We start from the raw sequence: 19,880 nt of genomic DNA on the forward strand, positions 1-19,880 counted from the left end.
CGCGCATTTGAATTTAAAATCAAACGATATTTATGATTCATGGTCATATCGATAGAATATCGATATCTGAAAACAGCTTTTGGAAAAAAGCACGATACATTCGAAGTAATTTCAAACTTGCCGCCATTGAAGTAATCGAAGCGTGGCTTATCGTATTTTGCCATTCACACAGGATGAGTTTTTTCCACCATTTGTTATAAGTCATCTCAGGACAGGATGCAACGCCTTTGCTGCAAATGTGGAGTGCTTTATTCTAGCAGAAATAACGCACTATGCCTGGAACATGGAGGTGGCCATGTCACCCACTGTTTCTGTTGTGCACAGCCGCCTCGCCTGAAATGCATTAAATGCAACATTTGGAGGGAAATGGATTTGATGAAGGAGCATGCACCTTGTCTGAAGGGGCCGCTGCACGTGTTTGTCTACTCGGAACCATGGCCACCATTTCCCGATCAGGCAACACTAGCGTCACCGTTCAAGGTCGAGTTGGCGGCTGAAGAGCCTCAGATCGAGTTGGGGATTGAAGACCTCCATATCAAATTGGAGGCGTTAGAGTTGGAGTCACCACATGACATCATACAAACAATTAGTGATCCGGATAAAGTGCCGGAAATTCAAGATGTGAAGCCACAAATAATTAGGAAATCTCGTTGGGTGACCATTCGGGAAATAAATCGGTGGTCCCATTGCCAGCGCTGTGGTTTTGAACACTCCAAGAGTAAAGGTTGGCTTCATCATGCGCAAATGTGCGCGCAGGATCCCAAATATAAGACAGACATGTTCTTCATATATCTGCACACTAAGGCCTGGTGCGGCACCCTGGTGCAGGATGCTTTCTGGGAGAAACACACCGATCCCGAGAAGGGCGACTGCGCAGTCTGCCGCAGCAGGTAACTAATAAAACGGATAACTTTGAGGAGTTGTTGTAATCCTCTAATATTTCAATCAATTATTGCAGCCGCAGGTGTAAGAAACCCTTGCCATATCAGCCAAAGGCACCGCCGCGTTAAAATCAGGCCACCTTGGATCAAGACCATCGAGTCCGTTTCTTAAACAATCGCAAAAATCGTCGAGCATCGACACACCACCCTCGTGAGCGAAGACCATCATTACCACTAATATGAGCTATGATCATATATAAATATTTTATTTCATGTATGAAGATAAATTCCCTGTGCATATAAATGTTTATAAAATATCTATATTTATATTATTATATTATATTATATATATATATATATATATATTTATATATATATATATTTCTATGTTTAGGCATTCTTGGCACATCGAAAGCCCAAATTGCCGGCGGAGCTGTCTTCGGTGTTTTGTGATCGTGCCGCGCAGCGATAGCGATAGCAATATGACTTGTGGCACAGATAGGAGCCGCCCTTCTTGACACGAGCGGGACTCTCGCTGGTGTCGCCCGCCTGCCACAGGTCCGCAGTCCATTCCCACACGTTGCCCACCATGTTGTACAGATCGTAGTTATTCTGACGGAATTCATTCACGGGGCATGTGAACTGATATCCATCCTGCTGGGTGTTGCCATCGGGAAACTCGCCCTGCCAGATATTCAGCCAGTGCTGATCCTTGGGCATTAGTTTATTACCCCAAGGATAGAGTTTGCGTTGCTTGCCCCCGCGACAGGCCACTTCCCATTCCGATTCGCTGGGCAAGCGTTTGCCTGCCCATGTGCAATAGGCGACAGCATCGCGCCAGGACACATGCACCACCGGATGTTGCTCCAAGCCTGGCAAGAGAATCAGTAAAATTATTCAAGTATTTATTTGTACCTCATTATTTACACACCTTGAAGATTGCTGTTGATGCCATTGGGTTTGCGCCAGCTGACGCCTTTGACCTTATACCACCAGAGTGCGTTGACCACACGGTAAACCTCTAGCTCCGTTTGCTGCTCTGGCGTCAGCAGCGTCTTAAATAGGAAACTATCCCCAAAACGTTCCGCTTCGGTCTTATAATTAATCTGCTCGGTGAATTTGGCAAAATTCGCATTGGACACTTCGTGTTCGTCCAGATAGAAATCTTGGACCTTGACCACGCGCTCTGGAGATTCGTGATCGGCCTCGAAATGGGGTTCATTGGTGCCAATGTGCAGACTCCCGCAAGGTATCAAAGACATGCCTGTCAAAATCTGAAAAATTTGCAATAAACATTTGTCGTTTTGCGCTCGGCAAATAGTCAGCAATATAAAAGAAGAAAAATATACACATTAGCCATACTGTCTACTGGATGTAATAATTAACAATGATTTCGTGACTGCAACTGTTCAACTCAAGTGCAGACCATCAAATTAAATATAATAAAATTAACTATATTAAATCAATTGTAAAATTTATTTTCGCGCATTTGAATTCAAAATCAAACGATATTTATGATTCATGTTCATATCGATAGAATATCGATATCTGAAAACAGCTTTTGGAAAAAAGCACGATACATTCGAAGTAATTTCAAACTTGCCGCCATTGAAGTAATCGAAGCGTGGCTTATCGTATTTTGCCATTCACACAAGATGAGTTTTTTCCACCATTTGTTATTAGTCATCTCAGGACAGGATGCAACGCCTTTGCTGCAAATGTGGAGTGCTTTATTCTAGCAGAAATAACGCACTATGCCTGGAACATGGAGGTGGCCATGTCACCCACTGTTTCTGTTGTGCACAGCCGCCTCGCCTGAAATGCATTAAATGCAACATTTGGAGGGAAATGGATTTGATGAAGGAGCATGCACCTTGTCTGAAGGGGCCGCTGCACGTGTTTGTCTACTCGGAACCATGGCCACCATTTCCCGATCAGGCAACACTAGCGTCACCGTTCAAGGTCGAGTTGGCGGCTGAAGAGCCTCAGATCGAGTTGGGGATTGAAGACCTCCATATCAAATTGGAGGCGGAAGAGTTGGAGTCACCACATGACATCATACAAACAATTAGTGATTCGGATAAAGTGCCGGAAGTTCAAGATGTGAAGCCACAAATAATTAGGAAATCTCGTTGGGTGACCATTCATGAAATAAATCGGTGGTCCCATTGCCAGCGCTGTGGTTTTGAACACTCCAAGAGTGAAGGTTGGCTTCGTCATGCGCAAATGTGCGCGCAGGATCCCAAACATAAGACAGACACGTTCTTCATATATCTGCACACCAAGGCCTGGTGCGGCACCCTGGTGCAGGATGCTTACTGGGAGAAACACACCGATCCCGAGAAGGGCGACTGCGCAGTCTGCCGCAGCAGGTAACTAATAAAACGGATAATTTTGAGGAGTTGTTGTAATCCTCTAATATTTCAATCAATTATTGCAGCCGCAGGTGTAAGAAACCCTTGCCATATCAGCCAAAGGCACCGCCGCGTAAAAATCAGGCCATCTTGGAGCAAGACCATCGAGTCCGTTTCTTAAACAATCGCAAAAAACGTCGAGCATCGTTGTTATGTGATAGACCTTCAGATCACCCTCGTGAGCGAAGACCATCATTACCACTAATATGAGCTATGATCATATATAAATATTTTATTTCATGTATGAAGATAAATTCCCTGTGCATATAAATGTTTATAAAATATCTATATTTATATTATTATATTATATTATATATATATATATATATATATATATATATATATATATATATATATATATATATATATATATATATATTTCTATGTTTAGGCATTCTTGGCACATCGAAAGCCCAAATTGCCGGCGGAGCTGTCTTCGGTGTTTTGCGATCGTGCCGCGCAGCGATAGCGATAGCAATATGACTTGTGGCACAGATAGGAGCCGCCCTTCTTGACACGAGCGGGACTCTCGCTGGTGTCGCCCGCCTGCCACAGATCCGCAGTCCATTCCCACACGTTGCCCACCATGTTGTACAGATCGTAGTTATTCTGACGGAATTCATTCACGGGGCATGTGAACTGATATCCATCCTGCTGGGTGTTGCCATCGGGAAACTCGCCCTGCCAGATATTCAGCCAGTGCTGATCCTTGGGCATTAGTTTATTGCCCCAAGGATAGAGTTTGCGTTGCTTGCCCCCGCGACAGGCCACTTCCCATTCCGATTCGCTGGGCAAGCGTTTGCCTGCCCATGTGCAATAGGCGACAGCATCGCGCCAGGACACATGCACCACCGGATGTTGCTCCAAGCCTGGCAAGAGAATCAGTAAAATTATTCAAGTATTTATTTGTACCTCATTATTTACACACCTTGAAGATTGCTGTTGATGCCATTGGGTTTGCGCCAGCTGACGCCTTTGACCTTATACCACCAGAGTGCGTTGACCACACGGTAATCCTCTAGCTCCGTTTGCTGCTCTGGCGTCAGCAGCGTCTTAAATAGGAAACTATCCCCAAAACGTTCCGCTTCAGTCTTATAATTAATCTGCTCGGTGAATTTGGCAAAATTCGCATTGGACACTTCGTGTTTGTCCAGATAGAAATCTTGGACCTTGACCACGCGCTCTGGAGATTCGTGATCGGCCTCGAAATGGGGTTCATTGGTGCCAATGTGCAGACTCCCGCCAGGTATCAAAGACATGCCTTCAATTTCGGGCTCCAGCTCCGCGTAATAATCCCGATAGTGTTTGTTTTTATTGTGCGTCTGTTGCTGGCACACCTGTTGCTCCGTCTGCTCCTGTCTGGTGGTTTTCGGAGCGGCAGCATCTCTGTCCAATTTGTTGCAGCCGCAGTCAGCACTTGCATAGTGGCTAATAACGGCCAACAATAAAATTGCAGACTTTAAATGAGACATTTGTAGCGGTTCCTTAGCGGCGGCAGCTCAGCTGATCGCCTGACCATGTAAACCGATAATCGATAACAATTGCGATAACTATTTGAGCGCCATATCGAAAGTGAATTCTGAAGTGGATTCTAAAGTTGAATAATTAAACATAATTAGTAATATAGAAAGTAATGGACTTATGGGTAAGAACTTTTTAAGGCTAGTTTGTATATACTTCCGCTAAAATTTAAAAAATCAACTTCACACCAAAAACAAACACTTTATTAATTAAGCAAATATTGCTACTATTTTTTGTGAAATTTCTTCAATTGCTGTATGAATCCTGCATTGGGCTGTATGCAAGGCCGCCACGATTTAACCAGATTGTAGGCCTCCTCGAAGCGCATGTCGCGCCGCTGCATCAGATAACCGATGACAACGGAAGCGGAACGCGAAACGCCCGCATTGCAATGGACAAGGACACAGCCCTTGACGGAGTGCGCCTCCTCGATAAAGTCGATGGCGACGGGCAGCACGTAGTGCAGTAGATCCGTTTCGGGTAGATCCAAGCAAGGCAGATGCTTGCACTTGACCGTTGGTGGTAGTTCAACACTGGGCATTTCAATGCCGACACTTAAAATGTGCGTCCATTTATATTTGAGGACATTCTCAGCACTGACAGCATCCTGGGAGCCCAAATAGAGAAATTCACTCAATATGCAGGCGGGCACGGTATCAGGTTTAGTGTCCACCACAAAGCCATATTGACGTGCCTCCAGCTGCACGGGACTGCCATTGGTTTCCTTCTCCTCGCCACTTGATGATCTGCGTCGCTCCATATAACGGGCACCGGTGGGTGTGGTCACAATTGTGGTGGTTGGCCTCAGATTGGCCATACGCTTCTGCAGCTCATACAGCAGAATCATGATATTCACTGACTAATCTCCTCGGGTAGATCAAAGGCCGTCTCCCTATAATGGACACGGCACAAATAGAGACCGCAAGCGGGTGCGACAACAACACGACTATCCCAGTTGTGCTTGGAGGGAATCGTTAGCATCTGGTATATGCAGCGCTCGTCAATGCGAGAATTTGCCAGTGCCAGCAGTGTGCCCACGATGCGACGCACCTGCTTGTAGAGAAACGACTTGGCCTTGATCTCTATGTCCCAATAGTCATAGGTTTGTGTGGCCAATTTTGCATTGGGGCCCAGTGCCAGGGTTTGTCCCGGACGTATGTTGATCTCATCGATTTTGCGCACAGTGAACATGGGATGATCACGACTGGGACTCTTTTGCCGACTGACGCTCATAAAGGTACGAAAGTCGTGGAGGCCAAGGAACATGCGTGCCGCTCCATGGAGGCGTTCTACATCAAAGTTGTCACAACTGCAAGTGGTAAGGGATTAACAGGGATTCGATTCATTAATTGCTTGCTTACTGCAGAAAATAGCATCTATCGATCTCCTCGACGGGCACAAACGATTCGTAGCCTTTGTTCTTTAGACTGCTGCCCTTGGATGCCTCCGACACACTCTTTGCCACAGCCACGCGATACAAATAGGTGCGTCCGGTGGCGTGATAGCGACAGTGGAAAGTGTCCACCACACGCTGACTGCTCAAGATGCGTATGGGCAGTTTGTGCTTGTCCAGCGTTCGATTAAGCACGCCAGTCAATGTGCTGGTGTCATAGGGTTTGCCATCGCTGCGCTCCAAATCCACATGAACGGTTGAGTGCAGGGCGTGTACGCCAGCATCTGTGCTAATTAAATGAACCAAATTATATAAGAATACCAGCATGGCATATAGTTCACAGAGTGGGAGCTCTTACCGACTGGAGAGCACCGTTTGTATTTCGTTCTTGGGTCGAAAAACGCGCAATGCCAACTCCAAGCAGCCCTGTATTGAATTTGTGTCCAGTCGAGCTTCTTCCAGCTTGTTTATCGTCTTTTGTATACCACTGCAAGTAACATTTTATCTTTCCTGCATTCCATTTACGCAGTTTTCTCAATTCTCACCGAAAATTCGTGCCAATGTAGGAAATGTTGAGCAAATACCTATGCATTTTACACCCACACCACCAAAACGCATTTATCGAAAGCAGGCAAAACATATGTTTTGTTATCGATTAACCGATTGCTCAGTCTTATCAGAACAGTTGAGCTGAGAAATTGTACTGCATTAACATTTTAATTTCTTATTGAATAAATATTACAAATGCCAATAATAGCAAATTAGAAAATTATTACTAAAGCCTTGTCGCAACAATATTTATGTATTTAAACGTTTGGCGTAATCGCGCGCAACTTTCAAAAGTCCCCACACAAAAAAAATCGACTAGTCGATAGCGCGTTTGCTAAACATCGTACGTGATCATATTGTATAACTATCGATACATGTTTTGTCAAAGTTTTGTAACCTGAAATAAAGCGAAAAAATAGGCAGACGTGCAAACAATTCGGTCGACCGTTTAATATTGTTCACACATAGCATCGCTCAATAAGCAACAATGACAAATTTCAATGGCTACGCTTCGCATGAGGAGACCGAAGCAAATGGCTGGGTGAAGTTTGGAATGCGCCTTGCAGTCAGCGCTGCACTGCATCCATTTGATTACTCAAAAACGCTAATACAGATTGGCTACGAACCGATTGGCGCCAGACCCGGCAAATCCATGCTGGGCAGACCCATCATGTTGCTACCAAATATTTTTCAGTACGGTTAGTAAAGCCACACATCGATTCTAACTGTTGCCGGCCGGCATTCAATTTTCTCCAATTTGTAGCTGGTCACATCAAAAAGGTGGACGGTTTTTATGGTTGCTATCGCGGCTTGGCACCCAAACTGGTTGGCTCCGTGATGAGCATGGTTGTGAGTGAGCGCGTCGCCGAGAAGCTGGGACTTTCGGATCAGGAGAGCAAGGACGATTCCGAACTGACCGAGGAGGAGAAGTGAGTTTGGTATTTGTCCAGCTATTAGTTAGTTAATGGAATCTTTTTCTTTGACAGATATGTGCAATTCAAGAACAATCTGAAACGCGACATTGTGCTGACGGTGAGCGGAATTGTTGTCTCCCATCCGTTCCATGTGATTTCGTTGCGCATGATGGCCCAGTTTGTGGGCCGTGAGAAGATCTACAATTCAATACTGGGCTCCATTGTCGAAATCTGGAATACCGAAGGCATTATGGGCTTCTTTTCCGGCCTGATCCCCAAACTGCTGTTCGATGTGGCCTGTTTGGTGCTAACAAGCTCCACGGTTTTCATGGTGGACAAATACCTCATCAAGGATAAGGTGGCCCGGTCATATAATGCTGGCTTCACGCAGTTCGCCTTCTCGAGCATACTCTATCCACTACAAGTGGTGTCTACATGCTCCTCAATTAGCGGCTCACGCCTGATGGCCGGCCAGCCGCCAATAATGCCGCGATACAACAATTGGGTTGACTGTTGGAATGATTTGCAGTCGCGTCGGGAACTAAAACGCGGCGGCTCGCTGTTCTGGCGGTAAGTGATGTTAATCAAACATGTAATAATTGCTTATGTCTTATCTATCAACTATCTTTATCTATTGTAGCTCTCAAGTCGTTCAGTCGCCCATAATCGCAACATCAGCCTATGCCCCACTGCCCAAGTTGGCCCGTTACCAATAGACGAGTTGTTCATAAAGACGCGATAAACGGTTAGGATCACAATATATCTATATATAATGATAATAACCGGAACCACGTCCAACGAGAGACGCGTCTGCCTGCATTTTTAATTAGATGATTTGCTCGACGAGCGCTGACTCCCTAAGACATAACTGCATTTGTTTTCCTCTGTCGCTGCTATTATTGCAAATCATTATGTTAAAGTGGTCGCTTAAATTATGATTATCGATCGAGTAATAACCAATTTATTGCATTGCACTGTATAATTTTAAAAACGTTTATTTCCTTTTGGCATCGAATGCCGGCCTCTCCAAAGAAAACCAATTGTACGATGAGACTTTCAATCATCTAACATTTAGCCTGCGACGACTAGTTTCTTGTTATACACCTATTTAAAGTGAGAACAACTTAAAGTAAAAATTAAATACGTTATGCGCATAAAGAACAAACTAGGAGTCTATATTTTAAGGGAAGCTCACATTTAATTATTTGGAAAACCAGATTTGATTGCTTATCAAGTGCTTGAAATTGGATGATTGATGCATGATGCAGCAGCTATTGTGTATACTAATGTTGTAAACAGCTCAAGCTAAAGTGAAACCTGTATTGAAAGTTTTTCATAACAAACAACATTTTTCTATTCATATATGGTATAAATTGAAAATGTATCAATCTTATTTATAAATGCCAGCCAGTTGGGCATTATGTATTCCAGCCTAGAAGATCAGTAGCTAACTAGTTATTATGATTTCCAGCCTGGAATTGGTCCAGTTGCCTGAATAACTAAGTTATTTACACAACACTCCTCCAACGATGGGAGTAATTTGGACTAATAACAGCATATTATTCCTTAATTAACATAACTGCTCGTCTCAATTCCAGATCGGCCCCAATTCATTACATTTTATGACTAAACTATGAATTTATTAAAATATCAAACGAGTTACTTCAATGTGAATTCTACACATATGTAATCTGCTATCTTAATAGGCTTTATAAGGAAATTTCAATGTTGTCGATTTTCCATTCCATGGTTCATTGTACGTTTTTTCTTATAGGAGTTCAGGTTTATTTGTTGCCTTTGGGCAGCATCGAAAACAGGAGCGCTCCACAATGCAACGAAGTTGTTGTTCGTCGTTGTTTGTCGTTGTTCGTCGTTGTTCATTGTTGTTGTCCAATTGGCTTTGGCATTGCAAGTGCAAGTTTCGCATGGGAACTGGTTGAGTATTGAAAAACTGTTGCAGCTCTCAAGTCGACTTCATTGTTTTATATGCACTTGACGCGTTTAGTCATGCTAAATTTCATGCAGTGTTGTACATCGCTCTCAACAGAAGTGTCCAAATTGAGCTAAAACGACAATTTCAATCAACGCAAGGCGGCAACTACAACAACAATAGCAACGACGACGACGACTGACAGCATCTCAAACACAACGCAGGCGCAGCAGCGCAGTCTGCAGCAACAGCAATCAGCAGCCGCCAGCTTCATTCAGTCTGCAACGTGAGCTTGAGCCGAACAGACGTGAGCGCGATCATTGATTACCGATCACCAGTCTTCAATACCAATTCAAAGCGAGGAGGGCACGTCATGCAGACAAGCAGCCAGTCGCAGGCAGTCAATCAAAACGAGCCAAGCTCATAAAAAGTGATAATTATGTGTTTAATAATTGTATGAAATGTGCAACTGTGTAAGCGGCTAGAAAAACATCTGCAGCAACAACAATAAAAACAACAGCGAACAACAACAAAACGATTACAGCAACTAAATATTGTTGTTTTCTTTTACGTGGGCAGCGCGCAGGCGAAATCGTATTTGCATTTCTCTCTCTGCATATCTGCATATAACTGCTTTTGCTTCTTCTGTTGCTGCTGTTGCTGGTTTCGGATAAACGGAAAGGTTGCCCTCGCATTTGAATAATAAATGTGTATCTAAATGCAAATATTAGAAATCAGTCCGTTAAATCGTCGCAGAACAACACGTTATACAAAAGGCTGGCAAGCAGTCGACCCACAAAAACCCACAATTCAAATTCTGAATGAATAAATGAATCAATCGAATCGAATGAATCGAAATCTGGGTAAGTTGAAAATAAGACATAATATTTCTGATATTTATTATTTACAATTTGCAACTGTCGCCATTAAACATACTCACTGCCAACCGTGGCAGCCATCAATAACTTTTGATGTAGCGCAATAGATGAGAAATTGGAAAAAAAATATACAACTTAATAGCCATCTGCACAAAAGCGATTAAATAATTAATGGTCAGCGATGCATGCTTCTTGCATTATTTACGGCCTGCTTAGCTAGTCGCCGTATCTCTCTGCCAAAGATATGAATATAGCTTTAATTTCAGCTCTTCTCATTAGTGCGATGGTTCAACGGAGTTATAAAACCAGAACCTCGCATTAACCGAGCTATCTCCAGCTCTGCTTCTTCTTCTTCCTCTACTTCTGCCTTAGATATTCCTCTCTCTCTCACTCTCGGCTTAGATCTTCTTGCGATTGATTGACGACGCTGGCGCATAGAAAGTTCAGCTGCCAATTTCTGCTTTTTCTGCTCTTCTTTTTATTTTTTGTTGTTGTGTTTTTTTTGGCAATTACATAAAGTATTAACAGATAAGCCCCTTGGCAGCTTTGGCTGGCGCCGAAAATAAGATAATTGTTTGGTCAAACAAGCTGCAAAGATAAAGCAAAATAGATTATAATGGTTAGTTGTAGAGTAGTCGGCTTGTAGATACCCTGTACTCATTGTTGTGCGTTTGTTGTGGAATTTTTCAAAGCAAAATAATAAATACACTGTACTCAACTAATTGTATAACTTCTGCTTATACTATTATTATTGAATACTGTAAAATTGCAGTTATTAAGGACGGTTTATAGCACTACTATGGGATTAAGCTAAAACGGGATTCATAAAAATGTCCTTAAAAACTTTTAGTTATCAAAGTCTCCACCTGCGAGCTGCACACATATACACAATTTCAGTATACCCCTTTTAACCCATTTTTAATTAAGTTGCAGGGTATAGAAAAACTGCCATCAATTTTCACACATTTATATTATTTTTTTCATCTATCAAATGAATATTTATTTACTAAATTTAACTTTAAGCTCTATTATTTTTTGTTTTTTGTGTTTTTTTTTGTTACTGGAGAAAGGCGATTCAGTCCCTGCCCACTTTGTGGGTGTCGGCGGGGGGATCAACGCGAACCACACGCTCAGCCACATTGAGATATGCCTCGTATTCGACTGAGTCCGGCGTGGTGTCGTAGTGATAGTGTCCACCCCAGTTGCTGAAGGAGAAGGAGTGAAAGTGCTGCAGTCGCAAATCGAGATCGTGCTCCTTGGTGACCAGTGTGCCGACGGCATTCAGCTGGGCGGGCATCTCATAAAACTTGAGCCACTGATTGACCTCCTCATCCGTGTGAATGGGCGTAGTGCTAAAATCCCGCATCACATGCTGATGAACGGCTCCGCTCTTAACGAGAAAGATGCCACCCAGGCCAACGACCTGGTCGTCATAGTGCTTCTCCAATCCCTTGCGTATGCACTCCACAAAATTAAACTCGCCCTTGCGCCGCTTGGCACTGATCTTCAGCACGGGTCCCGTTTCACCACTGCACACGAAGAGATTCAGGAGCAGGGCACAGCGTGGCTCAGTGCTGGGTATGCGTTCCAGGACGCATTCCTCGTGCTCGCCCCGCACCGTGGCCGTATAGCTGCCATTGTTGAGCTCATTCTCCGCACTCACGGACAGATTGTAGATGCCCTCGCAATTGGAGTTGCGTATGGGAAATGGTCCGGCGCCGGCGCCTATGGCAAATATTTTGCCCTGGGCACCCTGTGCCCTGCGTGTGATCTCCTTAATGTTGTATAACTTCTCGCGCTGCACTAGCGGCAGCAAATACGGAGGACCTCCCACCTCCAGCAAAATCGGTTTGCCACCCAAACCAGACTCGACCAGGCCAAATTGTGGCGCTTTTAGATCTGGACAGGTGCCCACATTTACACTGGCGGTGGCAAAGTTCTTATCCAGTGCACCCTGTATAACTAGCGAGAGAGCGAGCGAGAGAAAGAGCGAACGTAAATATCGTAAAAAGCTTAATCACGCCCTAAATCAAGACAACGAGCAAAAAGTTGAGCAAAAAGCTTCCCAGCTAAGCAGCTCATATGTTTTGTCAAACAACAAAGAATAGCTAAAATGCGACAAGACGACAAATAAATACCCTTCATATTGAGAATTTTATATGTTCAAAATATTCATAAATATATTCATTCATTCAAAATATTCATATTGAGAATTTGATATGTGCAGAATATAATTTATATATATTATCCAAATTATATATATTACCCACAATATATATTCAGCATGAAGAATTTATACACATGAATTTACAAATTACTCTAGCAGTGCGTTACGCATTTACACATGATTCATAATTACCCTAAAATACCCTCTCCGCAATTGCATTCAGAAACACACGCAGAAAACACCTATCAAGAAAACCGGCTATGGAAAGTTCGACACACTTGCGTGAAGGTCATTTGCTTGAGTTCGTGTTGTCGTGCTGGTGATTGGAATCTGTTCAACTGTTTAAGTGCTCGCCTCACCTGACTGCAACTCTTCCAACGAGGGCACATACAATGGCTTCTCTTCAAACACCAACTGCGCCGTATTCAGTTGACTCTGCGTGCTCATCTTTAGTTGTGTTTTCTGTTTTGTTCTTTACTTTCCAAAAATTGCTCCTTTTTTTCGTAATTCCAGCTGTGAGCTCCGCTTTGCGAGAGATCTGTGCGCTCGATTGTTGCAAACGCGACTGCGAAACGACAACGACGAACACGTCGCATTTAGCTTTTGACTGTTGTCCTCTCTCCCGTAGTTAGCACTGCACGCTCATTATACAGGGTGTGCCACATGCGAGATAAGATAAACCAAACCACACAATGTAATTTCTACCACCATGAATTTTAAGTTACTATCTTAATACTTTCTGACTTCATTAGAATTTATAGCTGAATTCTAGAAATCATACTTAAAGCAGAAGGAAAGAAGGGAATTTTTCAAAATGAAAACTAAATTTTGATTCTAGACATAAAAAGTCGAGTTGATAAACACCCGCTAATAGTTCATATTAAGTATCCCTTAGGGGAATAAGCTGTTAACCTACATTTTATATTTTATATAAAGTTGATCACCCAGCTTAAGGCAGCTAATTTTTCTTTATAGGTTTCGATTTTCTCAACCTACCCTACCAAATTTTTCACGCCTAGTTTAACTTTCACCTTCTGCTTTTATTGTCACTTAAGAACCGGTTGCTCTTTAAGTTTGTGGCTTAAATGTTTGTTTGTTTGTTACTGACTTAATCTTGATAACAAAATACACACGCACAGATTGCTTCTGCATTCTGTTTAACATATTCGAAAGGCCTTCTTTGTGTAAAAAGACATAAAAATTGATCAACGTTTGTGTGCATTTAATGTTGTTTTCTGCCTGTAAAAGTCCAAATCGCATCTAAATTGATCCATTTCACTATAGATTACAGTTAGAAGAGAATGTTTATGAAAATTAATGATCAACTGCATTGCATTGCAGAATATTTAGAGCAGATGGCCTACTCAATACATATTGAGCTTTAACAATGTTTTCACCTCTAGTTTAATAGTAAAGTTAATAATAATAAATATAGGAATAGACGTATATTAATAGAGATAAGCCATGTCGAACTATGATTTCAGCTCTACATTAATTGTAAATTTAGTTTAATCGTTCACTTTAAGCTGTGCCAAACTATAGTTTCTTCTCTACATTAATACTAAATTGAATTACATATTTAAAATGATTCTAAATTTACGTCAAAAAGTATGAATTTTTTCTGCTGATAAGCTCTGTTTGCCAACACTTTTGGTTTACCTCTCAGATAGTCGTAGTCAGTTGCAGATAGGGCAACCACAGTCATTTAGCGGTCACACTTGGAGTTCAGTGATAAGACTTAGTCGATTTTGTTTTGAGAATTGTTGACAAATTTGCGCCTAGTGTTAATTTGATGAATTCCATTGACCTAAAGACAGATGCACGACCTCCTTTTGTATAAATATATATAAAATCTCCTATCTCTCCTCTATTCTTTATGTGCAGCGCAAGTGCAATTAACTTGTCCGTGTTCATGTCCAAAGAGATAACAAAAAACCAGTTCAGTTGTCCAGTCGCAATGCATCCATCTATCATCTATCAGGCAGTTTGGATAGTTTATCGAAATTACCCGGCAGATGAAGCGCTTTCGGCGAGCAGCCTTCTATGTTGAGTGTCATGTTCTCTTTATTGTCGTTCCTGTTGGTCAACTCCAAAGGCGACCCCAATTGGCTGCCTCCAAACCAGAATCAGAACTGAGGAGCAGCAGTGGAGAACTCAATAAGAACTCCACACTGCTGACCCAATTCCGAGGACGCCCATTCTCCGATCTTGGTAGCTTCACTTCACTTTTCCGGTTACAAAGCTTTAGAACTGGTTAGCATCTATGTCGGTAAACATACACACACACACATACTCAAGCACACTCTCATTACATATGTTATTAACACGGATTCTTGTCCCTGTCTTATTAGGCAATGTCTGATTGGCATCAATCCTCGTAATGGGTAATCGCATCACACATAGATCCTCAGCTGGAGTTGGCGTCGTGGAAAGTGGATCTCAGTTTAATACGCGTCGTCGTTATCAGCAGCACAAGCGTGACTATTGCCTCCAAGACGACTATCGCTCCAAGACGCTGCCAGCACGCTGCCATCAGCAGCCCAACGATTCTGTGGATAGCCAGCAATCCGCCCCCCTCGGCTCCAGCAGCTGCCTGGGCACCTCAGGCAGTTCACCACCTAATGGAGGCGAGACTTCGCGAATGCTGTTTCTGCTCTACTTAATACACCGCACCTGGAACGTCGTCATGGATACGATGGACACACGCACCAAAAGGTAATTGCCTCTCACACATACCTCCTACAGTGATCATCCGATGAGTGAGAACTTGTTGAACTTGATTGAGTACTTTTCATTTCTTCGAGATTTTTTCAGTTTGTTTTAAATATTTGCATGCCGTAAATAAAAAATGTACAGTGTACTCGTGACTAGTTAAACAATCAATCAATCAATCAAATTCAGTTCAGTTTACAGAGTAGAGCTTACAGAGCCTTTTATTGGAAGTATTAATTCTAATCACAGAGACATGCCACGAAAAATCATTAATTCTACTCACAGAGAACTCCTCCTTTATCAAGTATTAAATTCAAACGCTTCTCTCTCTTTCAGTCGCTCTACGCCCCAAAAAGTGTCCAACGTGGAAATGGAGCAGCGACAACGGAGACTGGACGAGGAGTGTTCGATTGGAATCACTGATTTGGATGCCTCCTCGTATTGTTCGCAGTATTCGTGCTGCAGCTGCAGCTACTGCTACGAGGAGGCCGTGGATAATCGCACCAATGCCTGCAGCTCGAATGCGGATGAATATTCAGTCGACTCAATTTACGAGCGTGCCAAATCAATTACAGACAGGTGAGTTTAATTATACGTTTTAGTATCAATTCAAAATTAACGACTTGAGCGCTGCTACAGCAGCCACTCTAGTCAGCTGTCAATTTGTGGAAAATAAGCATTGCATACTTGCAGGCGGATGCAAAAGTTTGGCTGCACTGCTTGCTTGAGCAGTAATACGCTGCTTGCATGTGTACAAATCAATTTTGAAAATTTGTAGAAAATTATTTACAAGTTGTAATCAGTTCTTCTCAATTCGAAAAGAATTGCATACTTTTAGCAACACAAGTAAATTTCTGCATACTGTATGGGCAAAAATGTATTCAGTTTTCCACATCAGAAAAAAGACAAAAAAATTACATCTACCTAAAATGTACCATAAATATTTGGCTATTTTAATGGAATTGCATTTTAATTCACTATCTTTTATAAACTAAAAACAATAAATTTGATGTGACTTTTAAATAGCTTCAATTTATAAGAGAGCTTTAAAATGTTGGCATGGTTGGTCAGATGGAATTCTACCCGGCACTTCTGCAACACTGCTTTGCCATTCAGCGATGACAGCTGCTCAGCTGTATGTTAAGCACTCAAAGTAAAGATGAAAATGAAAATGCCAAAAAGTCGTGGTTTTCAATCAAAGCAAAGCGTATATTCAATGACAGGTCTTATACTCGTTAATTGTATAAGCCAAGTCTTATACATGTGCAGACAGAGAGAGAGTGAGAGAGAGCAATAGCAACAAGAGAGCGCTTCACTTAAACGAGTTGAGAAAGTGGCCGCCGAGAGTCGAACTCTAACTGTCATCGACAGCGGCTCGAGTTGGGTCGAGTTGAAGCCAAGCTTAGCGGTTGTCTGGTTGGCTGCCTGGCTTCAGTCAGTGCGTGACTTCTGAGCGAAGCGGACGTGTGCGCGTGGCGAGAGCAGAGCTCAATTGATTATTATTATTATTGTCTATCTAAATCAGTTGGTTAAATCGAATAACGATGGCTTTGCTAGCCGTGCTTTAGGTCTAACAAAGTGTTATCGTATTGGGAGTTTAAACTGTAACTGTTACTACGGTTGATGAATAACGGCTACTTCATCAACACCTCCTCCACACACACAGACACAGTTGTATCTCACCTTGTTACGTGTCGTAGACGATTACGCGATATACATACACATATATATATATACATATAAATAGATATTCTTGTTGTGCAAGTTTTTTTTTATTGGATAGAAAAGTGCCTGTGTCCGTTCTCCCCCTCCCTCCTTCCCTGTCTCCTTTACTCTCGTTAAGCTAACATCATCGCGAGCGAGCGAGCGAACGCGCGCTGATTGCATTCTAACGGTAAAACGAGTACGACTCTCCGTTTTGACTCTCCACTCTGGGGCTGACTGTGTCTCTGTTTCTCAGTTCTTGCCCGGGCTGGCCTATGCTGGCCTATTGCAGCATCCACAACAAAAACAGTAACAACAGTAACAACAACAACAATTGCAACCGTAACTAAGTAGCATAGAAGCTTGCCGTGTTTTGCTTTGTGCTAATCTTCTCAATTTATGGTTTGCTCGTTTCTTCGATGACGCTGCCAAACTCAACTTTTCTTCGTATGCTCACAAAAAAAACACAAAACGAAATATGAAAAGTGTGCGTGTGTGAGTGTATGTGTGTATATATGTATATATGTGTATGTGTGCGTGCTTGGACATTTTGAGAACGTTCTGCATTTGGCCCAATTGGATTTGGAATTGATGTTAGTCGCATTTGCTGCAACTCTACTCCAAATTGGATTTCGGTATTTGGCCTAGAAGCGATCGAGAACAAAAGACCGACCCCAAACGAGGTAAGACACAAAAGTGGTCAAATGGACAAGGTTATATTTCAGCTTGTTTATCTGTTGATCACGCCTCATGCACTGAGCGACCCAGTCAAGTTTGATTTGGTCTAAGATTAAAATTAATGCTAAGTCATTTTTTTTCGATTCAGATTTTAGTAGTTTAAAATTTCAACTCTCAAAAAGAAAAGATTTTTTCTTACTGTGTACCATCTTGGCCCATTGTTCTGTGTCTCTTGTTCTGCTTGCCTGACTGACAGATTACGCCCACATAAGCCACAACCCTAAACCCAAATCTAAACTAGATCTTAAGTGCAGCAACTGGGCAAAGCATATGCAAATAGGGCTTAACTTTCTTCGCATAGTGTATACACTAAAAAAAGAATGAAATGAGACGTCATCTTGAGTTTATGTGTGGGCAGCAAGAACCAAACTAAACAACAAAAGATCGTTAGTACAAGCTATAAAAACACTTTCAAAGCTGCAAGTGTCTTAGATACAACAATCAAAAAGAAATAAAAATAATAATAATAATAATAAATCTTAAACAAATTACATTTAACCGTACTCGAAAGCGGCAAAAAATTGAGATGAAAAATTGAATTTGAGACGGCACGAGACATGCTACACAATAACTATAATTCCCCAATCCCCACAGCCCCCAAGACCCCAGTTAAAGCTGCTAACAATGCCAGTAAAGTGTAAGACAAACAATAAAAGCAACATCAGTGGGCAGCACACATAACAAATAACAGAAAGAAAAAAATAGACATATAAACATATATATATAGGGGCAGACTTATGTACTTAGCGCTGAGCTAGACTGAAAACTGTTCCGGTCTGATTTAACAATTGCTAATAATAAATAGCTTATGCATTGGACACGCTCCAACTGGACACAACTTGGGCGTCTCACGCAAAGCCTACAAAATGGCCAGCACACTTTCGACCAGAAACCCCAAAAATACAATATAAAAATTAGGTTTATAAAAAACCAAAAAAACGAAAAATGGAAAATTTTCTTTTCATAATTGCGGTTAGTTGGCAAATTCTTTGTTTAACTTTCAGTACATTTGTCAGACAGCTGTTGGACACCTGACAAATGAGGCAATTGTTGACTGTTGATTGAGTAACCGCAATTTGCTCTTTAAAAGAGACTTGCTTTGTACAGCACCAGCGGCAGCAGCAGCATCTTGGGCAATAGGGTTTACTCTTTGGCCCAACTAATTGAACTAAATGGGGGGAACTGCGCTCAAAGCAGCAGCTCCCAGCTTAACCATCAACGGCTAATTGAGTTTAAAAGGCCAGCTGTCCACACAAAAGCACTCAATTTGCATCTTATCTCCCTAAAAAAAAGGTTGCGATATCCTAAAGGTTGACAGTTTGACTTTTTAGTTAAAGATTAAAGAGTGCTTATCAGGCGTGGTAAATAGGACAGTGGAAAGGTACTCTAGATAAGTTAAATAGTCAATCAGTCAATGCCATTAAGTTCAGCTCCCACTCGCTTAAGTGTATAATATATATACATATATATATTAAGTAGTACAGTAGAACCTGAAAACAGACAGAGCTTTGCCACATATTATCGTAGATTCTTAGTCTAATCCTGAGAATTTCTATCTTGATTCTGTCTTTTCTAATAAATGCTTAAATGCTTGAGTGTGCAAAACTTTTTAAATGGAAATTTGGTAATAACACTGGAATAATATGTTAATTATTGAGCTCTATCGTCCATAGCACTAATGACAGACTTACTTGTTTATGCTGATCTCTTCACTTTTGCTATGTTTTGTTGCATAGACTCGCAAGTTAACCGCAGCTCAACAATTGCGTAGTTTTTTATGATTTATTCTGATGCATACAAATATAACTTCTTGTGATTTGTTTTGTAAACAAACCCAAATGGAGACAGTTAAATTGCTTTGCTTACCACTTTCTCCCAATTTGAGACGCTGCTGCCAATCTCTGGCCAGGGGCAAACTGAGATTATAGATTCCAATCACCTTATAATTGCAGCACTATTCGTGTTCCTCCAAACACAGCTCGAGGATGCCTCGGGCTTCCATCTGTCAGTCAAACTAAGCTTGTCCAGCTGCAATTTGTCTAATGAATACGACATTGTTATATCCATTGATTTTCAAAG

The 19,880-nt window shown here is 42.0% G+C and overlaps 9 protein-coding genes across 12 annotated transcripts in view; 4 read left to right on the forward strand and 5 right to left on the reverse strand.

Annotated features, from left to right (window-relative positions):
• Positions 1–196: 196 nt before the first annotated feature.
• On the forward strand, positions 197–1,198 carry LOC6571285. The gene is made up of 2 exons (XM_001997450.3): positions 197–890; positions 959–1,198. The coding sequence occupies exons 1-2, from the start codon at positions 217–219 to the stop codon at positions 1,008–1,010; spliced, it is 726 nt and encodes a 241-aa protein (XP_001997486.3). The 5' UTR covers positions 197–216; the 3' UTR covers positions 1,011–1,198.
• A 73-nt stretch (positions 1,199–1,271) lies between these two features.
• On the reverse strand, positions 1,272–2,143 carry LOC116805709 (formylglycine-generating enzyme). Its single transcript, XM_032739453.2, has 2 exons — positions 1,813–2,143; positions 1,272–1,753 (listed from the first exon to the last, which is right to left on the reverse strand). The coding sequence occupies exons 1-2, from the start codon at positions 2,141–2,143 to the stop codon at positions 1,272–1,274; spliced, it is 813 nt and encodes a 270-aa protein (XP_032595344.2).
• Positions 2,144–2,530: 387 nt separating this feature from the next.
• Positions 2,531–3,579, forward strand: LOC6571670. Of its 2 annotated transcripts, XM_043215400.1 has the most exons (3): positions 2,557–3,253; positions 3,322–3,376; positions 3,431–3,579. In XM_043215400.1, exons 1-3 carry the CDS (start codon positions 2,580–2,582, stop codon positions 3,503–3,505), a joined length of 804 nt encoding a protein of 267 aa, XP_043071335.1. In that variant the 5' UTR covers positions 2,557–2,579; the 3' UTR covers positions 3,506–3,579. The 2 variants fall into 2 exon arrangements, with proteins under 2 accessions (XP_001997852.3, XP_043071335.1); XM_001997816.3 differs by having other exon boundaries at positions 2,531–3,253; positions 3,322–3,579.
• A 103-nt stretch (positions 3,580–3,682) lies between these two features.
• LOC6556757 (formylglycine-generating enzyme-like) lies at positions 3,683–4,808 on the reverse strand. The gene is made up of 2 exons (XM_043215472.1): positions 4,224–4,808; positions 3,683–4,164 (listed from the first exon to the last, which is right to left on the reverse strand). The coding sequence occupies exons 1-2, from the start codon at positions 4,765–4,767 to the stop codon at positions 3,683–3,685; spliced, it is 1,026 nt and encodes a 341-aa protein (XP_043071407.1). The 5' UTR covers positions 4,768–4,808.
• A 234-nt stretch (positions 4,809–5,042) lies between these two features.
• On the reverse strand, positions 5,043–5,663 carry LOC116805863 (dual specificity protein phosphatase 19). The gene has a single exon (XM_043215473.1). The coding sequence runs from the start codon at positions 5,661–5,663 to the stop codon at positions 5,043–5,045; it is 621 nt and encodes a 206-aa protein (XP_043071408.1).
• A 5-nt stretch (positions 5,664–5,668) lies between these two features.
• Positions 5,669–6,831, reverse strand: LOC6556763 (tRNA pseudouridine synthase-like 1). The gene is made up of 4 exons (XM_001983578.3): positions 6,755–6,831; positions 6,568–6,696; positions 6,178–6,498; positions 5,669–6,125 (listed from the first exon to the last, which is right to left on the reverse strand). Exons 1-4 carry the CDS (start codon positions 6,799–6,801, stop codon positions 5,669–5,671), a joined length of 954 nt encoding a protein of 317 aa, XP_001983614.1. The 5' UTR covers positions 6,802–6,831.
• Positions 6,832–7,137: 306 nt separating this feature from the next.
• LOC6556851 (mitochondrial carrier homolog 2) lies at positions 7,138–8,837 on the forward strand. Its single transcript, XM_001983576.3, has 4 exons — positions 7,138–7,456; positions 7,522–7,687; positions 7,745–8,242; positions 8,313–8,837. The coding sequence occupies exons 1-4, from the start codon at positions 7,246–7,248 to the stop codon at positions 8,386–8,388; spliced, it is 951 nt and encodes a 316-aa protein (XP_001983612.1). The 5' UTR covers positions 7,138–7,245; the 3' UTR covers positions 8,389–8,837.
• A 1,420-nt stretch (positions 8,838–10,257) lies between these two features.
• LOC6557731 overlaps positions 10,258–19,880 on the forward strand; it is a 28,549-nt gene continuing 18,926 nt past the window's right edge. The window contains exons 1-3 of one of the 3 annotated variants that reach the window (XM_032742653.2): positions 10,258–10,465; positions 14,999–15,362; positions 15,696–15,938. In XM_032742653.2, the coding sequence (XP_032598544.1) occupies positions 15,028–15,362; positions 15,696–15,938 (578 nt within the window). In that variant the 5' untranslated portion in view covers positions 10,258–10,465; positions 14,999–15,027. Of the gene's footprint in view, positions 10,466–14,753; positions 14,901–14,998; positions 15,363–15,695; positions 15,939–17,556; positions 17,747–19,880 lie in introns of those variants that run through there. The other 2 variants (XM_032742656.2, XM_001983569.3) reach the window with 2 other exon arrangements.
• LOC6556755 (ester hydrolase C11orf54 homolog) lies at positions 11,432–13,213 on the reverse strand. Its single transcript, XM_001983575.3, has 2 exons — positions 13,007–13,213; positions 11,432–12,442 (listed from the first exon to the last, which is right to left on the reverse strand). The coding sequence occupies exons 1-2, from the start codon at positions 13,092–13,094 to the stop codon at positions 11,556–11,558; spliced, it is 975 nt and encodes a 324-aa protein (XP_001983611.1). The 5' UTR covers positions 13,095–13,213; the 3' UTR covers positions 11,432–11,555.

This window comes from Drosophila grimshawi, unplaced genomic scaffold (genome assembly GCF_018153295.1).
Source record: "Drosophila grimshawi isolate 15287-2541.00 unplaced genomic scaffold, ASM1815329v1 contig_44, whole genome shotgun sequence".
Lineage (NCBI taxonomy): Eukaryota > Metazoa > Arthropoda > Insecta > Diptera > Drosophilidae > Drosophila > Drosophila grimshawi.